Genomic DNA, 15,389 nt, shown 5'->3' with positions numbered 1-15,389 from the left:
TTTCCTTGGTTTGATTATCACACACAGCATGCATGCTTTGAAAAACCACATTGTATGCCATGATGATGTACAACAATTAAATGTAGATACGGAATTATGAAATAAAATCCAATTAAAAAGAAAAAACTTTACCCTTTGTGCTAAAATGTACAAAATGTTGTTAAAAAAAAAAAAAAAAACTCTCTTAACTTAAAAAAAAAAGAAATGTGGCACATATATTAAATGTGGCTGGTATGCTACTCAGTCATAACGAAAAGCAAGATTCTGTCCTTTGACACATAATGAAGAAACACAGATTGAATGCTAAGTGAAATAAATCAGAATATGAAAGACAAACACTGCATGTCCCCACTCAATGAAAACTGAATGTCTATGTTTGGCAAAAATTTAAAGATGAGAAGGCATAATAGTAATGAAGAAAAGAATAAATACCAGAGACTGTATTGAAGGGGATGTGGATGGCTGTTACGGGTGGAAGTGGCTCAGGAAAAAAGTGCTTAACAGACACATGAACATAAAATTATTTGTTGAAAACAGTATATATGGTAATTTCCTTGGTTTGATTATCACACACAGCATGCATGCTTTGAAAAACCACATTGTATGCCATGATGATGTACAACAATTAAATGTAGATACGGAATTATGAAATAAAATCCAATTAAAAAGAAAAAACTTTACCCTTTGTGCTAAAATGTACAAAATGTTGTTCAGATATTCACTTTATAGGAAATACTATGAAGGATGATAGCAATAAAAAGTGGCAAACAAACAAACAAACAAAAAACAAAAGAAAGGAATACAATATAATAGAGACCAAGAAATACTAATTCAGACATTACTGAGGAAGTATTGAACAGTTTATTAGCTGCAGGGATTAGATTTGCACAAGTAGGGCTAACCATTTACATCCTATTGAGTCTTCATAGTGCTACGCATGTTGAGGAATATTCTTGCTTTCATTTCTCAAACATCACTAGAGCCTCCATCTCTGTGTTGGGCACTAGTAGGGATTCAATAAACATTTTTTCGAAATTCATTGTTTACATTTTATTGTTTTTTTTAAAAGGATGATTAAAAATTCCTTAAAAATATTAAAATACCCTTAGTCAAATATGTATAAATATTATATATTTTTGGATAATTGCTGTTTTATTAGCATACTATTAGCTAAAACTTTGCTGTTTTATTAGCATACTATTAACTAGAACTTGTGTCAGATATGCTTGATGTCTAATAAGTTATTTTTTTCTACCGAGTGAATGCAATAAGACAAACATTTCATAAATCCTGTTCTATTTGGTTATCGAACCTTAACTTTACATTGCAACAAACTTGTTATACAGTACAGTCTTTAACCAGTTACCTTAAATTTTCTTCCATTGTATAAGATGTCAGCAATAAATTATTCTGTTTTAATAATCATTTATCTTTTGCTGCTAAAGTTTGTTAAAATGCAGTATTAATTTATAAATACTAGTTAATTTTAGCATAGGGAAGTGAAGCTTTTATTTACTAGTCACAAAATTAACATTGCTGATCTGAATGTGAAAGAAATTAGCATTTATTTAATCCCTAAACTAAATTAACGGTAATTCTCTCTAACCCTGTTAAAAACACATTTTAAATATCTGTTTGTGATAAGTATGTGAAATCTTACTTGGAAAAAATAGATCTTAACTAATATTTATTAATGGTTCAATAAAGTAATTCATTTAAAATTAGAATTTAGGTCACGTTGCTTAGAAAGAATTCAAAGTAAAAGTATGCAGTGATTAAAAATTAATATGAATGATGATATGTATTATTTGGATAGCACAGGGAAGAGCAGTGCATATTTATAAATTTTAAAACTCTAAATCGTAACAGAATAAGAAATTATTGTAATAACTATTTTTTAATTAATTAATTAATTAATTTTTATATACATTCAATGACATTGTTTAGCTTATGAAGTGAAAATTTCAGTATGTGAACAATTCTCCCCAGTCCCATTGATCGAAATATCAGCAATAGATTACACCACCCCTCTCCATCCTGTCAATGCTCGACCTCTGTATCACTCCTCCAAATTTTTTTTCCCTAGGCCCTACTCCTCCACACACACCACATCTGGCATTCACACTCATCTCTTGTGTTTGTATATCTTTTAGAACCAGCAGTTAGTGAAATGACTATGTCTCTGGACTCCCATGTAGTGGACCGTGGTTTAAGTCCTGGACCCGGTGGCTTAAACTCAGGCTGGGCGCGTGTACATTCGTGCCCAAGATCCTGAGAGGAGAATGGAGGAGAAGAGATTGCAACGTGGCCATCCCCTCTGGGTGGTGATTTCTCACTTTCTGTCTCTGTCTCTCTCTGTCTCTCTGGTGAGCGCATAGCAAAAACCTCTCTAATAACTCTTCATCAGTAAATATATATCCTCTGTGTATAAAAACACTGGAGATTAAAAGTTGAATTCAAAGATGGCTTGTACCCTTAAAGATACTATTGTCTAAGAGAGGGAAAAAATAAGTAAACTAGTAAAATGTGATAAAATATTAGGATAAAAATGACAAAATGTTATTGAAACATATAGAAGAGTCATTTAACTTAGGTTGAGAAATTAGGTCTTAAAACACTTGTTGATAATACCATCTTGAATTTTTAAAAAAGTTTTTTTTCATGTTCCCTATTTATTTTGAATGGCAAAGTTTATGGAATGAGGTCAACAAAACATAGACCTGTCCTTCCTATTCCTCACCCCAAAGGAAAGCTTTCATTTACATTTCTTGATCTTGGTCTGATTTTCCACTAGGAGAAAAATTAAGTGCTTTGAGCTCTAAAATGCAAAAGCAACCCTGTGAAGTAATCCATTAAATATGAATAATTTACCTATTACATGAATTTATTTATAGGCCCCTTGTATTGATAGTCAAGTTTTGAAGAGAGGAGACTAGTGACATATTTTGGTAATTTTTCTGGATTTTAGTTCTCTCAGTTTTCTTTGTGTTTAAAAATATAATTGTTTATCATTTAGAATTTCTAAAATTTTGTTCCTAGCAAAATTGACCTTTTTATTACCATGAAATGGTTTTTAATTTTAGAAATGAAATTTGTATTAAAGTATCTTAATATGGCTGATATTTGGTAAACATATGCTAGCTTTCTTTAGTTAGTATTTGCATTGTATAATTTTTTCACCTTTAATTTTACACCTTGTCTTCTTATAGTTAAGATTTGTCTCTTTTACAACTTTTTGTCTTTTTTTTGGAATTATAGCCCATATATATATAATGTAATTACTCATTTTAGTTATATCTTCATATTATTACTTGTTTCATGGTTTTCTATCTCCTCACCAGCTTTTATGTTAGTTTTCTCTTATGTATTTCTTTTTAACTAAATAAAGCATTTTTCAAAATTTCACTCCACTTTCAAAGAAAAAATTGACTCTTATTTTTTTGCTATCACTGCAGTGGTTATTGTACAGATACAAGGTACATTCTTTGCTGATTATAGTCTTATAGGTACAGCCACTCTTCACTTAACAACCTGTTTAATGAACCTCTCAGACAAGGTTTACAACACTGAGAATCCCCTTTTTCATTCTGTTTAAATCTTGGTAATCCCCTTCAGTCTTTGTTTAGTTGCTACTGTCAGTATTCACTACATGAAGCATTTGCAATCATGCAAGACAACATATTTCATTTATAAATTTGTGCTTTATTGTTCACCCATAGTAGTATTCAGAATGAATAACAGCAATTGCACTGGATTTATATTATTGTGCTGTGGTGTGTCTTACCACTTTCTGGTACTTAGCTAGTATATTTATGGTTTTTTTATGGATAGAATCACATTATTCTAATGTGATGTCATGTGATGTGTTCTGAAAAATACATATTCTATGGTGCCACAACCCACCACAAGGCATCTGCCTTTAAGTTTCTCACTTATTGACCATTTTGCTTAATGACCTAGTCTTAGTAATGGAACTTGGTTTTAAGTGAGGTATTTGTCCTTGTATCATTTCTTGAAATAGTGCTATGATCTAATATGTGTTTACTATTTAACCTCTCAGGCCCTCTATCAGGCATTTTAGAATTACTTCTTTTATTTCTAATTTTATTTATTATAATTTTTAAAATTTAACTAGAGAGAGAAAGTAAGAAAACAAGTCACCTGGTACCGGACTCAAACCATGGTCAGCCACATGGATTCCAGTGCGTCAACCAGTGCACCACCTGCCAGCCCCTAGAATTTACTTTTCATAAATGATATGTAACATTGTTACTTTCTGTAGTAAATATTCTTTTATATTTGCCCACATATTTAATTTTCACTGCTCTTTATTTCTTCCTGCATTTCTGTTTTCCCATATGGTATGATTCCTTCATCCTGGAGAACATCCTTTAGTATCCCTTTTATTGCTGCCAACAGAGTCTGAAAATATCTTTATCCCACCTTCACATTTAAAGAAAATGTTCCTACACTGATGGTGGGAGTTTAAATTGGTCCAGCCACTGTGGAGAACGATATAGAGGTTCCTCAAAAACCTTCAAATAGAACTATTATATGATCCAGCAATTCCATGCCTGGATATCTACCCAAAGGACAGGGGAGAACTCAGTAAGAAAAGCACTTGCACGACTATTTTCATTGCAGCATTATTCATGATTGCTAAGACATGGAACCAACTCAAATGTCCACAGAGAGATGAATGGATTGAAAAATTGTGGCACATATACTCTATGGAATACTATTCAGCCATACAAAACAACAGCCCTGGAATTTGATTGAAAGTGGACAAATATGGAAGATTTGTTGCTGAGTGAAGCAAGTCAGGCTATGAAAGTCAGGCTATGTATGTGTCCACTTAACATATACTGACTGTCTGCACTCTATGGTAGAGATTGAAAGACTGGAGAACATAAAAGTATTAAAAATTGTAATAGACACTAGAGACAAAGTGGAAATAAATTGTGGGAGGGAAAGATTGTAGGAAATTTGGGGGGAAAATGGAGAGGTAAGACACTTGTGGGACTAGATTTATTATCTGTTGATGAGGATATGTATGGTGGTCTTAACTGGGCTGGACTGAGGTGTATATCATGCTGAGTAAAGTCTCTTCACAATCTAAATGATGTATAGTGATTTAATGTATGAATAATAAAAATAAATAAATTTAAAAAATAAAATTTAAAAAATAAGAAATTTTTTTTTCTGAAAGAATTCTAGGTAGAAGTTGCATTATTCTTTAATTATTATTTATTTAATTTTATTTATTCATTCATTTATTTTAATTTGACCAGAGAGAGACAGAGAGAGAGAAAGGGATAAAGGAAGCCGCCAGGTCCAGGTCTCGAACCGTGGTTGGCCATGTGGAAGTGTCCAGCACCTTAACCACCATGCCACTTGCTGGTCCTGAAGTTGCATTCTTTTAGCACTAAAAAAAAAGAACTTCATTATTTTTATACTTACATTGTTTCTTTTGAGAGAAATCCTGTCAGCTTATTGTTGATGACTGATATTTTTCTGTCTTTATTCTTTGTTTTTAATATTCTATTTTTCTACTTTTTTTTTTACCAATTTTACGGTGATGTTCATAAGTATGATTTTTTTAAAAAATATATTTACCTTATTTAAGATTCAAAACTTCCTGAACTTGTGTTTGGATATCTTTCATCATTCTGGAGAAATTCTTGTCCTAGTTCTCCCAAATAATGCTTTTCCTTAATTCTTTCTTCTCCTTTTAGGGTTACAGTTACAATATATTAGCTCTTTTTATGTTGTCTTCTGTTCCTCTTTTTTCTTTTTTCTGTATTTTCTTTTCATGCTTTAGCCTAGATAATTTTTACCAACCCATCTTTTTTGGCTCACTATCCAGCATCCTATTAAATATAATTATTTAATTTTTAATTTCAATTTTTTCTCTTCTGAAATTTCTTGTATTTTAAAAAAGTTCGTTTCCAATCAAGTTAATATTGTTGTTATTATAGATTTTGAACATATTTTTATACTTTTTCTGAAATTTATATTTGATAACTACATTTACTAGATAATGATACATCTCTTTTTATTCTCATATTTTCTTTTTTTTTTCCTTCCTGGTAAGACTTGTTTTTTTTTTAATCACAAGTTAGGCACTGTATAGGAAAATTTGTAAATATTGTCAATGACTTATTCTCTGTTGAGGGTATACCTTATCATTTTGTAGACAGATAACGTGAGGACTAAACACATTAATTCAAATCTGGGACTCTCAAGGCTGCATTGATTGTCTACTTCTGGTTATTCCCACTTACAGAGTAGCATCCAGAATGACACCTATGTTCTGGGATATTTATGAGGGTTCTTTCTTGTTTAGCCACTACTATTGTTTTTGCTGCCTTTGGATCATCAGAACACAGAAACCTCCTTTTTCATTTACAGAGGTTCTCCATATAATGGTAATGCTATTATATATGATACATATTTTGTCGCAAGGAGCTAACTTTCTACTGAATGACATAGAAATGTCACAGGTAATCACATATTGGTAACTGCTTATGTTAGAGGCATATGGATTATTTTGTAGGCACTCAGAAGAGAAGTACTTATGTTGGCCTAGATGTAGGAGAACTCAAGGTGAATGCTTTCTAGAGCAGGTATGACTCTAGAAACAAATTTTAAAGATTCACAGTTGATCAGTCACAAGTCCTCATCCACTCGCCACACCACAATTCTGGGTATAGCATATTAATACTGAAAATGTACTGTTCACTTCTATTTACAACACTATTAGATCAAAATATTTAAAAAGTTTGAAGATATAAAACTTAGTTAAAAATATTTAACTACTGTCTTTTTTTTCTTTTTTCTTTTTTTATCTATAGGTGTTCAAAGCAATGAATATCCCACAGATCAGAAATCCTTCTCTGCCTCCTCCAGAAAAAATGTCTGAAGCCTATTCTGCAAAGATTGCTCTTCTTGGTGCTGGGCCTGCAAGTATAAGTTGTGCTTCTTTTTTGGCTCGGTTAGGCTACTCTGACATCACCATATTTGAAAAACAAGAATATGTTGGAGGTTTAAGGTAATGCCTACATTTATATCATGTTTATGCTATCAAAAATGATGAGTAAAACAATTATGAATATTGTTGGTTCATAATCATATAGAAACTTCAGGCTCACAGATGGTATTTTAAATGTTCATTTTTTTTCCAAATGCTCAAATTCTGATTACATTATTCACTTTAAATTTTGCAGTTGGCTTTAAGCAATATTTATTTAAGAATGTCTCTGTCTACTCCTATGATTTTAAGACACATCACAGCAAAGTATTTTTTTGGTTATATCAGCTAATCGTATGAAAAATTTTCTCATTGCTATGAATCTTTCCTTTGACAGAAATATAGCTGAAAATCATGGCTATTTGAGATGGGAAAAAACAGCTCCATGGAATATTGGTCTAATTATTTTGTTGTCTATAGAGACATTGTCTTCACATATTTTTGATTTACAGTTTTTTAAAAATTGTAATTGAAAGCAATTTTAAAAGTGTTTATAATTTTGTCAGAGTCTGCTAAAATAGTTCTATTTAAATGTATGTATGTAAAAGGCAGTTTTTATTTAAGTAATACCTTGGTAAAACTTCATATCAGCCAGCATTATTATTATAAGCCGTGATTCAGTCACTTAGTCATTTTACTCACATGAAGATTTATACATTGAGCTGGGAAATGTTTGCTTTACATCAGTGACTTTCAGATGTTCAAATCAAAGTTAGAAAATGGACAGAATTTACTTCATTTAAAATAAATGAGATTTGGAGCCCGCAGGTGGCATAGTGGTAAAGAACGTTGAACTCCCACTTGGCTGACCAGGGTTCAGATCCTAGACCTGGTGGCTTGCTTTCTCACTTTCTCTCTCTCTTCCTCTGTCCCTCTCTGGTCAAATAAAATAAGGAAATAAATAAAGTTAAATAAAATAATTCTTTTAAAAATAAAATAACTGAGACTATACACTGAACATATATTACAATTTTAGTCATAAAAATAAAATTATTATGAGTTGATGTCCCTTAAAATAATTGGTATGGGGACCAGAAGATGACATAGCAGCTACTTCACTGGATTCCCACATGACTGACTGCAGTTCAAGTCCCAGATCTGGCAGCTTCAAATTAACACCAGGCATGTGTGCATGAGTGCCCAAGATCCAAGGGAAAAGACAGAGGAGAAGGGATTGCAGTGTGGGCATCCTCCAGGGGGGCGTGATTTCTTGCTTTCTGTCTCTTTATCTCTCTCTGTCTCTCTAGCAAGTGCATGTGCTCTATAGTAATAATCTCTTAAAAAAAAGAAATAAAAAGAAAAGAAAAATAGTTTATATAAATGTGAGAAAGAATTGGGGTGGTAAGTCAATAATACTGCTTGGTTTATTGTATATTTAAATATAAAAATAGGGTAATTAAGTGCAATCATTTGGAAGATCTGTTTCAATACAAAGCATTTAAATTTGTTTTATCTGCTTACCTATTCATTAAGCAACAGATTTATATTTGATAATTACAGAGAATAAAATCAATAGAAGTTGGGACTAAAATTTGTGATATTCTTACATTTTCTGTTAATAAATGTTCAATTTCAATATTAGTCAAGTGACAGGATGTTAAACCAAGATAATATAAAACTGTCAATGATTTGTATCATCAATAAAAATATTTTGAACTATTTATTGATATGAATATTTATATGTAAGCCATCAATATAAAACTAATGACTAAATCAACAGCAAAAATATCACACACTAGAAGACCCTTTAGAAAGAGGATATGAAGCATAAATAATCTGATTCTATTAAATGAATTCTGTATTGATGTTTCACTACTATGAATTTTAAGGGTTAAAAATATTTGGTAATTTTTTCTCCTGGAAAGTGAAATACTCTATATATTATTTTATGAAAGTATTTATACTATCCATTTTAATGGTATTTTACCCCAGTTTTGTTAATTAGGAAAAAACATAAGCTATTAACAATGTATGTATAAGCTTTGTACTATTTTTTTCAGTTATACACATCAGCGAGTATGTGAGATAATTTTTAAAATATAAACTTAATTGCTGTGTACTTTGGTAGACTTGGAAAAAAATCTCTGTTCCCCTTAATTGCATTTTCCAATGAAGCCTAAAATGGAATCGGTCCTATTTGTGAATTATTGTGTCACAGATCTTGGTGAAAGATTATGGTTCCTAGCATTTCTGTCTCTTTCTTAACTTAAATTCAGGATATGCATTTCTAAATCACATAAATCAGCAATATGTGTTTTTATTTATTGACTGACCATATATATATATATGTCAATATATATATATATATGAATATATATATATATATATATTTGTGTTTTTACATATTTGCTCCAACTCCCCTAGATTTGTGATGGAACATGATGACTTCCATTTTTATTTTAAATAAATATTTGAGACTAGAAGATTATGTAAAAGATTATGTAATAGTTATGTCTCTGGACTCCCTCATGGCCAGCTGTGGTTCAAGTCCTAGACTCTAGGACTTGAAACTCATGCCAGGCATGTGTGTGTGCATGCCCAAATTCCTGAGAGGAGAATGGAGTAGAAGGGATTGTGGTGTGGCCATCCCCCTTGCGGGGTGATTTCTCACTTTCTGTTTCTCTGTCTCTCCAGCGAGTGTATACACCCTATAGTAAAAAAATCTCTCTAAAAAAGGAAAAATTATTTATTTTCTTTCCTTTGCCATTGAATCTGCCCAGCATATAGAAATAATATGAAGTGTTTAATTAGTCTCATTTGTACTGTCCCATGGTAGAGGCTTTCTTTCTGTGTCACTGTTTTAGGATTATAAAAACTGACATGGGAATTTAGCCAGAATTACAACTACAAAACTTTGCCATTAATTTATTTTTTCACTTAAAGATACCACTCATTCTCTTGTATCTTCAAAGTGGCTAAAAAAAAGATTAAATTAGCTTTGTATTTGAAATCAATTGCTTAAAGAGGTAATGTCAAGTTTTATCTTTCTTTCCTCTTTGCATCCATACAGATTCTTTTATCCTTAGTGAAATAGTATCACAACCACTTTTTAAAAAATTACTAGAGTCAGTAAAAGATATCCAGTACCTAATTCCAATTTTATTGAATATAATTGGTTGATTATTTTATGTGCTGTAACAAATTAATAAAATAATTAATAATTTTGTTTTCTTTCCACTGTGGCTTTTATCTTTTAAGAGTTGAGTTCCATTTATGTATTTTTAAAGAATCATTTATTTAATTTTATTTATTATTATTTGATTTTAAATTTTGCTGTAGGGTATGTAGGGCACCAGAGAGAGAGAGAGAGAAAGGGAGAGACAGAGAAAGTGAGAAAGCAAACTGCCAGATCTGGGAATCGAACTGCATTTGGCCATTTGGGAATCTAGCTGCCCAATCACCTGCTGGCCTAAAGAATTGAGCTTTAAAAAGGGCTTAATATAATGTTTAGAAAATATGATATTAAGAGACCTAAAATGTCATTTAGGTACATATTGAGTCATCGGAAAGTCATGACATAGTTTTGCATAAAAATTTGTGAAATGGTACCTCTATGATGCAATCACCATGATCCATTTTTTACATTAAAAGACTCTTGACTTTTCTGATGGTCTAATATATACTATCTGATTTTTTTGTTACTTAAATTATGACATTTTTGTCAGATAGGATGGTCAAGGCGATGCTGTCCTGTGCCAATTTAAAATCTAGTACATCTACAGTAATAACACAGAAGCAATCTGTCACAGTATGAGAATTCTGTTTTAAAAAGAATGCAAAGGAGTTATTATTTGTAAATTCCATTACACAAAAGGAACATGAACATAGAAGAAAAAGAATATTTTTTCATGTTATCTGACATTCCACTGACTATACCGAAGGATTTATGGTTACCACAAAAAAAAAAATTTCTTTCAGAACTTTAGATTGTTAAAAAAAACACACAAATAGAAGAAGAAAAGTCTATTTTCATAAATACAACAAACCAGGAAAATAATAATTTCTATCAAATTCTGTTTTCTTTCCTTTTATTCTTTTTCTCATCATGCAGTATTCAGGGATAATCTCATTTCCTTTCCTTGCTTCAGTGACCATCCAAATGTGGATTACTTAAACGTTTTTATTTGCCCTGACCTGTCTTTCTGTCCTGAGCAACAGATTGCTACATTCAGATCCTGGGTATCTCTTTGTAAATTTTGCCATGTCTGTGGTTGCTCCTCTTTCTTAGCGGATATCATCATCCAAAGTATGGGATTTTCCTGGACTGCTCTTGAGTGTTATAGCAATTGTATTTTATGAATACTCTGTAAAATGCTTTCTTACCCTGGCATCTCTGATGTTTGTTACATTTCACTTTCTGCATCTCAGCAGTAGCCTCACATTAGCCTCTTGGCTAATTTGTCTTTTCATATCTATTCTCCTTTTAGATTCCGTATTAAATTATATCACTCTTTGAAATATTTTAAAAACTCTCACAAAGACCAGCAGTTGACGTAATGGCTATGTCACTGGACTCCCATGTAGTCGACCATGGTTCTAAGTCCCAGACCCAGTGGCTTAAACTCATGCGGAGTGCATATGCGTGCATGCCCAAGATCCCAAGAGAAGAATCGAGGAGAAGGGATTGTGGTGTGGCCATCCCCTCTGGGGGGTGATTTCTCACTTTCTGTCTGTCTCTGTCTTTCTGGCAAGCGCACATGCCCTATAGCAAAAACCTCTCAAAAAAAAAAAAAAATCTCATTAACCTGTGGTCAACAGATGGCATAGTGGTTGAGGTGCTGAACTCCCTGTGGTTGACTGCAGGTCATGTCCCAGACCCTGTGGCTTGAAACTTGCACAGGTGCATGTGTGCCCCAAATCCCCAGAAGTGACTGGAGAATGGATTGTGGTGTGGCCACACCTCGTGGAGGGTGATTTCTCTATTTCTCTGCAAGTGCATTTGTCCTATATCAAAAGTCTCTAAAAAAAATAAATTAATTAAAAAATACCCTTCACAGGAAATAAAGGATCTGTGCTAGCACAGAAATACCTCGGAGATTTGATGTCTGTCTTTCCTTTCTTTCTCTCCCCTTCCATCTTTCTTCCCTTCCTAACTTCCTTTCTTTTTTGCTATCTTCCTTCCTCCTTTCCCCCCATTCATTATTATCTATTATACGCTGGTCATTATTTCTGACACTAGACTAGAGCTGTGAAAGTTCACAAAGCATCATTCTTGTAAGGTTTATATATATATATTTTTTATAAGAATTTATTTAACTTTATTTATTTATTTTTTAATTTTACCAGAGAGGGAGACAGAGAGAGAGAGAGACAGAGAGAGAGAAAGCTGCCAGGTCTGGAACTTTAACCACAGTTGGCCATGTGAGAGTCTAGCGCCCTCAACCACCACGCCATCCTTTGGCCTGTAAGGTTTATAGTCTAGTGATGGGGAAATAGGCAATAAAGAACAATATAGAATATGTTATGTGATGATAAATGCAAGGAGGGAATTTTGAAAATGACAGTGTACTTGTATGTCTAACATATTACATGCCCTAAGTGGATTTTTCAAATGTACATTTTCCAGGCTAAACAATAAAATTACTTTTCATAAGAGCCATACACTAGTCACTAATCATTATTTTTAATTCATTACTATAAAGTTAACAATAAAAAAATATTTTAGTATTAAAAAGATAGTTTACACAGTCACTATTTAAAATTTTGAGCACAAAACTCCATGTGGTCATACAAATGGCAGAATTGAAGTAATTTATACTGTTTCATGAGCTATCATGTTGTGAGATCCAAATCTCATGTTCAAATATTGGAATACACAGTATCAATGAGGTAGAGAGGCATATGTTGTCTATGGGAAGTTGGAACTAGGAATGCCTGTAGCTGAATTGCATGTACCCCCTGATGGTCACTGTTTAACTAGCGTTCTCCTAATTCACTTCCTGTAGAACACAATATTCATTAATAAATGGTTTATAAAAATAGGATCATTACAGCATATATTATAAAACATACAGCAACTATATTTAGAATGTAGACCATCAAAAAATTTGGGGGCTGCAGTGGAAAATGGAATATCACTAACATTATTTAGAATAATTATCTCATGAAGATAACATAAAACAATTTCATTTTAGAATGTTTTTTTCAGACTTTGTATCCATTTATCAATTTTGTTTTTCTTTTTAAAATTTATTATTATCATAATCTTCTTTTTACTACATTGAATCACATATAGCTTTACAGTGTACTACATTTTTTTCCCAGAAGGAATATCATTCATATCAGTCAATACAATGACATTAAAATCCCCATAATCATCATCCAATAGGTTTTCATTTTTTCCAAATTATTATTATTATATTATTCCAATTATTCTTTAAACATTCAATCACTATTTGTCAGTTTGCTTATAAAAAGACTTTACCCAACATGAAATACTTCTCAGACCAGTCCAGTTGAGAATACTATACATATCATCATCAACAGGTAATAAACCATATCTGAATCCCACTAATGTCATGCTTCTCTATTTGTTCTCTTGATATCCTTCTCCACACTCTTCCCTCACCCAGTTCCACACTGTCTTATCATTGCTAACTATTTTCACTGCTTTTATGCCCTCCAATATTTTGATTTCTACCCTTTATTTTAGAATGTTTTATAACTGTTCTTAAGTTGACTAAAAACAGTGCCACCCCCTTGTCACCCATATCTGGGTTGGTCTGGTGCTAACAAATAGATATCATGGTGGAGCTGTCTGAAGATCAATCATTTTAGTCCATTATTATGTTAACAGAATTACCTGAAATGGGAAATTTATAAAGAAATAGAAGCTTATTGACTGACAATTCTAGTGCCTGGAATGTATGAAGTTATACATCTAGCTGATAAAAGAACAGGGGGTAGCAGGTACATGAAGAGAGTGAGCTCTTTCTTTTATAAACAACAGGTTTGTGGGGAACAAACTCCTCACAAAAATTATCATTTACTAGTCTCCTGAGACATCATTAATCTCTTTGTGAAATGGTACCTCTATGATACAATCACCATGATCCAATCATCACCCAGCAGTTTTTCCTACTTCCCAACACATACTTCCAAAACATGAGGGGACGAACTATTATCCAAACCATAGTAGTACTGGTGGAGTGGAGGAGCTAAAGTTTGTTTGTTGTTGTTGTTATTTTTAAAGAATTATTTATTTATTAAATTCTTTTTTTTTTCCCCAAAACATTCTGGGAATTTTATTGAGATCATTTTGAATGTACAGAGGGTTGGTAGACATTTTAACAAGAGTGAACCCTTCAATTATGACTACATTATATCCCCTCATTTATTTATGTCTTTAATTACTTTCAGCAATACTTTTTCAGTTTTTAGGGTTCAGGTCTATTTTGCATTTATGTCTAGATTAATTTGTTTTGTGATTCTTTAGTAAACAGTATTTTTTTATTTTATTTTTTAAATTGTTTTTGTTTCTGTTTTTGTTTTATTTTTAATTTTTTATACACTCAATCACATTATTTTAGCTTACAAAGTGAACATTTCAATATGTGAACATTTCTCCCCAGTCCAGTTGATCAAAATATCTTCAAACGATAACACCCTACCTCCTCATCCCGTCAATGCTCTGCCTCCGTATCCCTCCTCCAAATGTCCTTCCTTAGGCCCCACTCCTCCACACATACCATATCTGGCATTCACACCCATCTCCTGTTTTTGTACAACTTTTAGTCGATCAGTTTCAATCATAGAGTGCAGACACTCGGTATATATTAAGTGGGGACATACAATGTCTCTCCTTCATAGCCTGGCTTGTTTCACTCAGCATTAAATCTTACGTATTCTTACACTTTCTGTCAAAAGCCAGGATTTTGTTGGTTTTTATGACTGAATAGTATTCCATAGAATATATGTTTTTCAATCCATTCATCTGTATGGGGACATTTGGGTTGGTTCTGTGTTTTAGCAATCGTGAATAGTGCTGCAATAAACGTCAATGTGCAAGCACTTTTCCAATGAAGAATTCTTCTGTCATTTGGGTAGATACGAAGAAGTGGGACTGCTGGATCAGATGGTAGTTCTATTTGTAGATTTCTGAGGAATCTCCAAATTGTTCTCCACAGTGGCTGGACCAATTTACATTCCCACCAGCTGTGTAAAAGAGTTCCCCTTTCACCACACCCCCACCAACACTTATCATTTTTTTTTTTTTTTTAATCTTAGACAATCTGACTGGGGTTTGGTGGTATCTCATTGTTGTTTTGATCTACATTCCCCTTACGATGAGAGATGTTGAGCATATTTTCATATGCCTTCTGGCTATTTGTATGTCATCTTTTTTTTTTTTTTTTTTTTG

The 15,389-nt window shown here is 32.4% G+C and overlaps 1 protein-coding gene across 1 annotated transcript in view; it reads left to right on the top strand.

The window, feature by feature from the left end:
• The window catches only part of DPYD (dihydropyrimidine dehydrogenase), a 994,283-nt gene that overhangs the window by 288,956 nt on the left and 689,938 nt on the right, over positions 1-15,389 (top strand). The window contains exon 6 of the mRNA XM_006169013.2: positions 6,855-7,051. Coding sequence (XP_006169075.1) covers positions 6,855-7,051 — 197 coding nt within the window. The remainder of the gene's footprint in view (positions 1-6,854; positions 7,052-15,389) is intronic.

Source organism: Tupaia chinensis, unplaced genomic scaffold, assembly GCF_000334495.1.
Source record: "Tupaia chinensis unplaced genomic scaffold, TupChi_1.0 Scaffold146687_1, whole genome shotgun sequence".
In the NCBI taxonomy this organism is placed as follows: Eukaryota; Metazoa; Chordata; class Mammalia; order Scandentia; family Tupaiidae; genus Tupaia; species Tupaia belangeri.
This window is presented reverse-complemented; position numbering and strand designations above follow the sequence as displayed.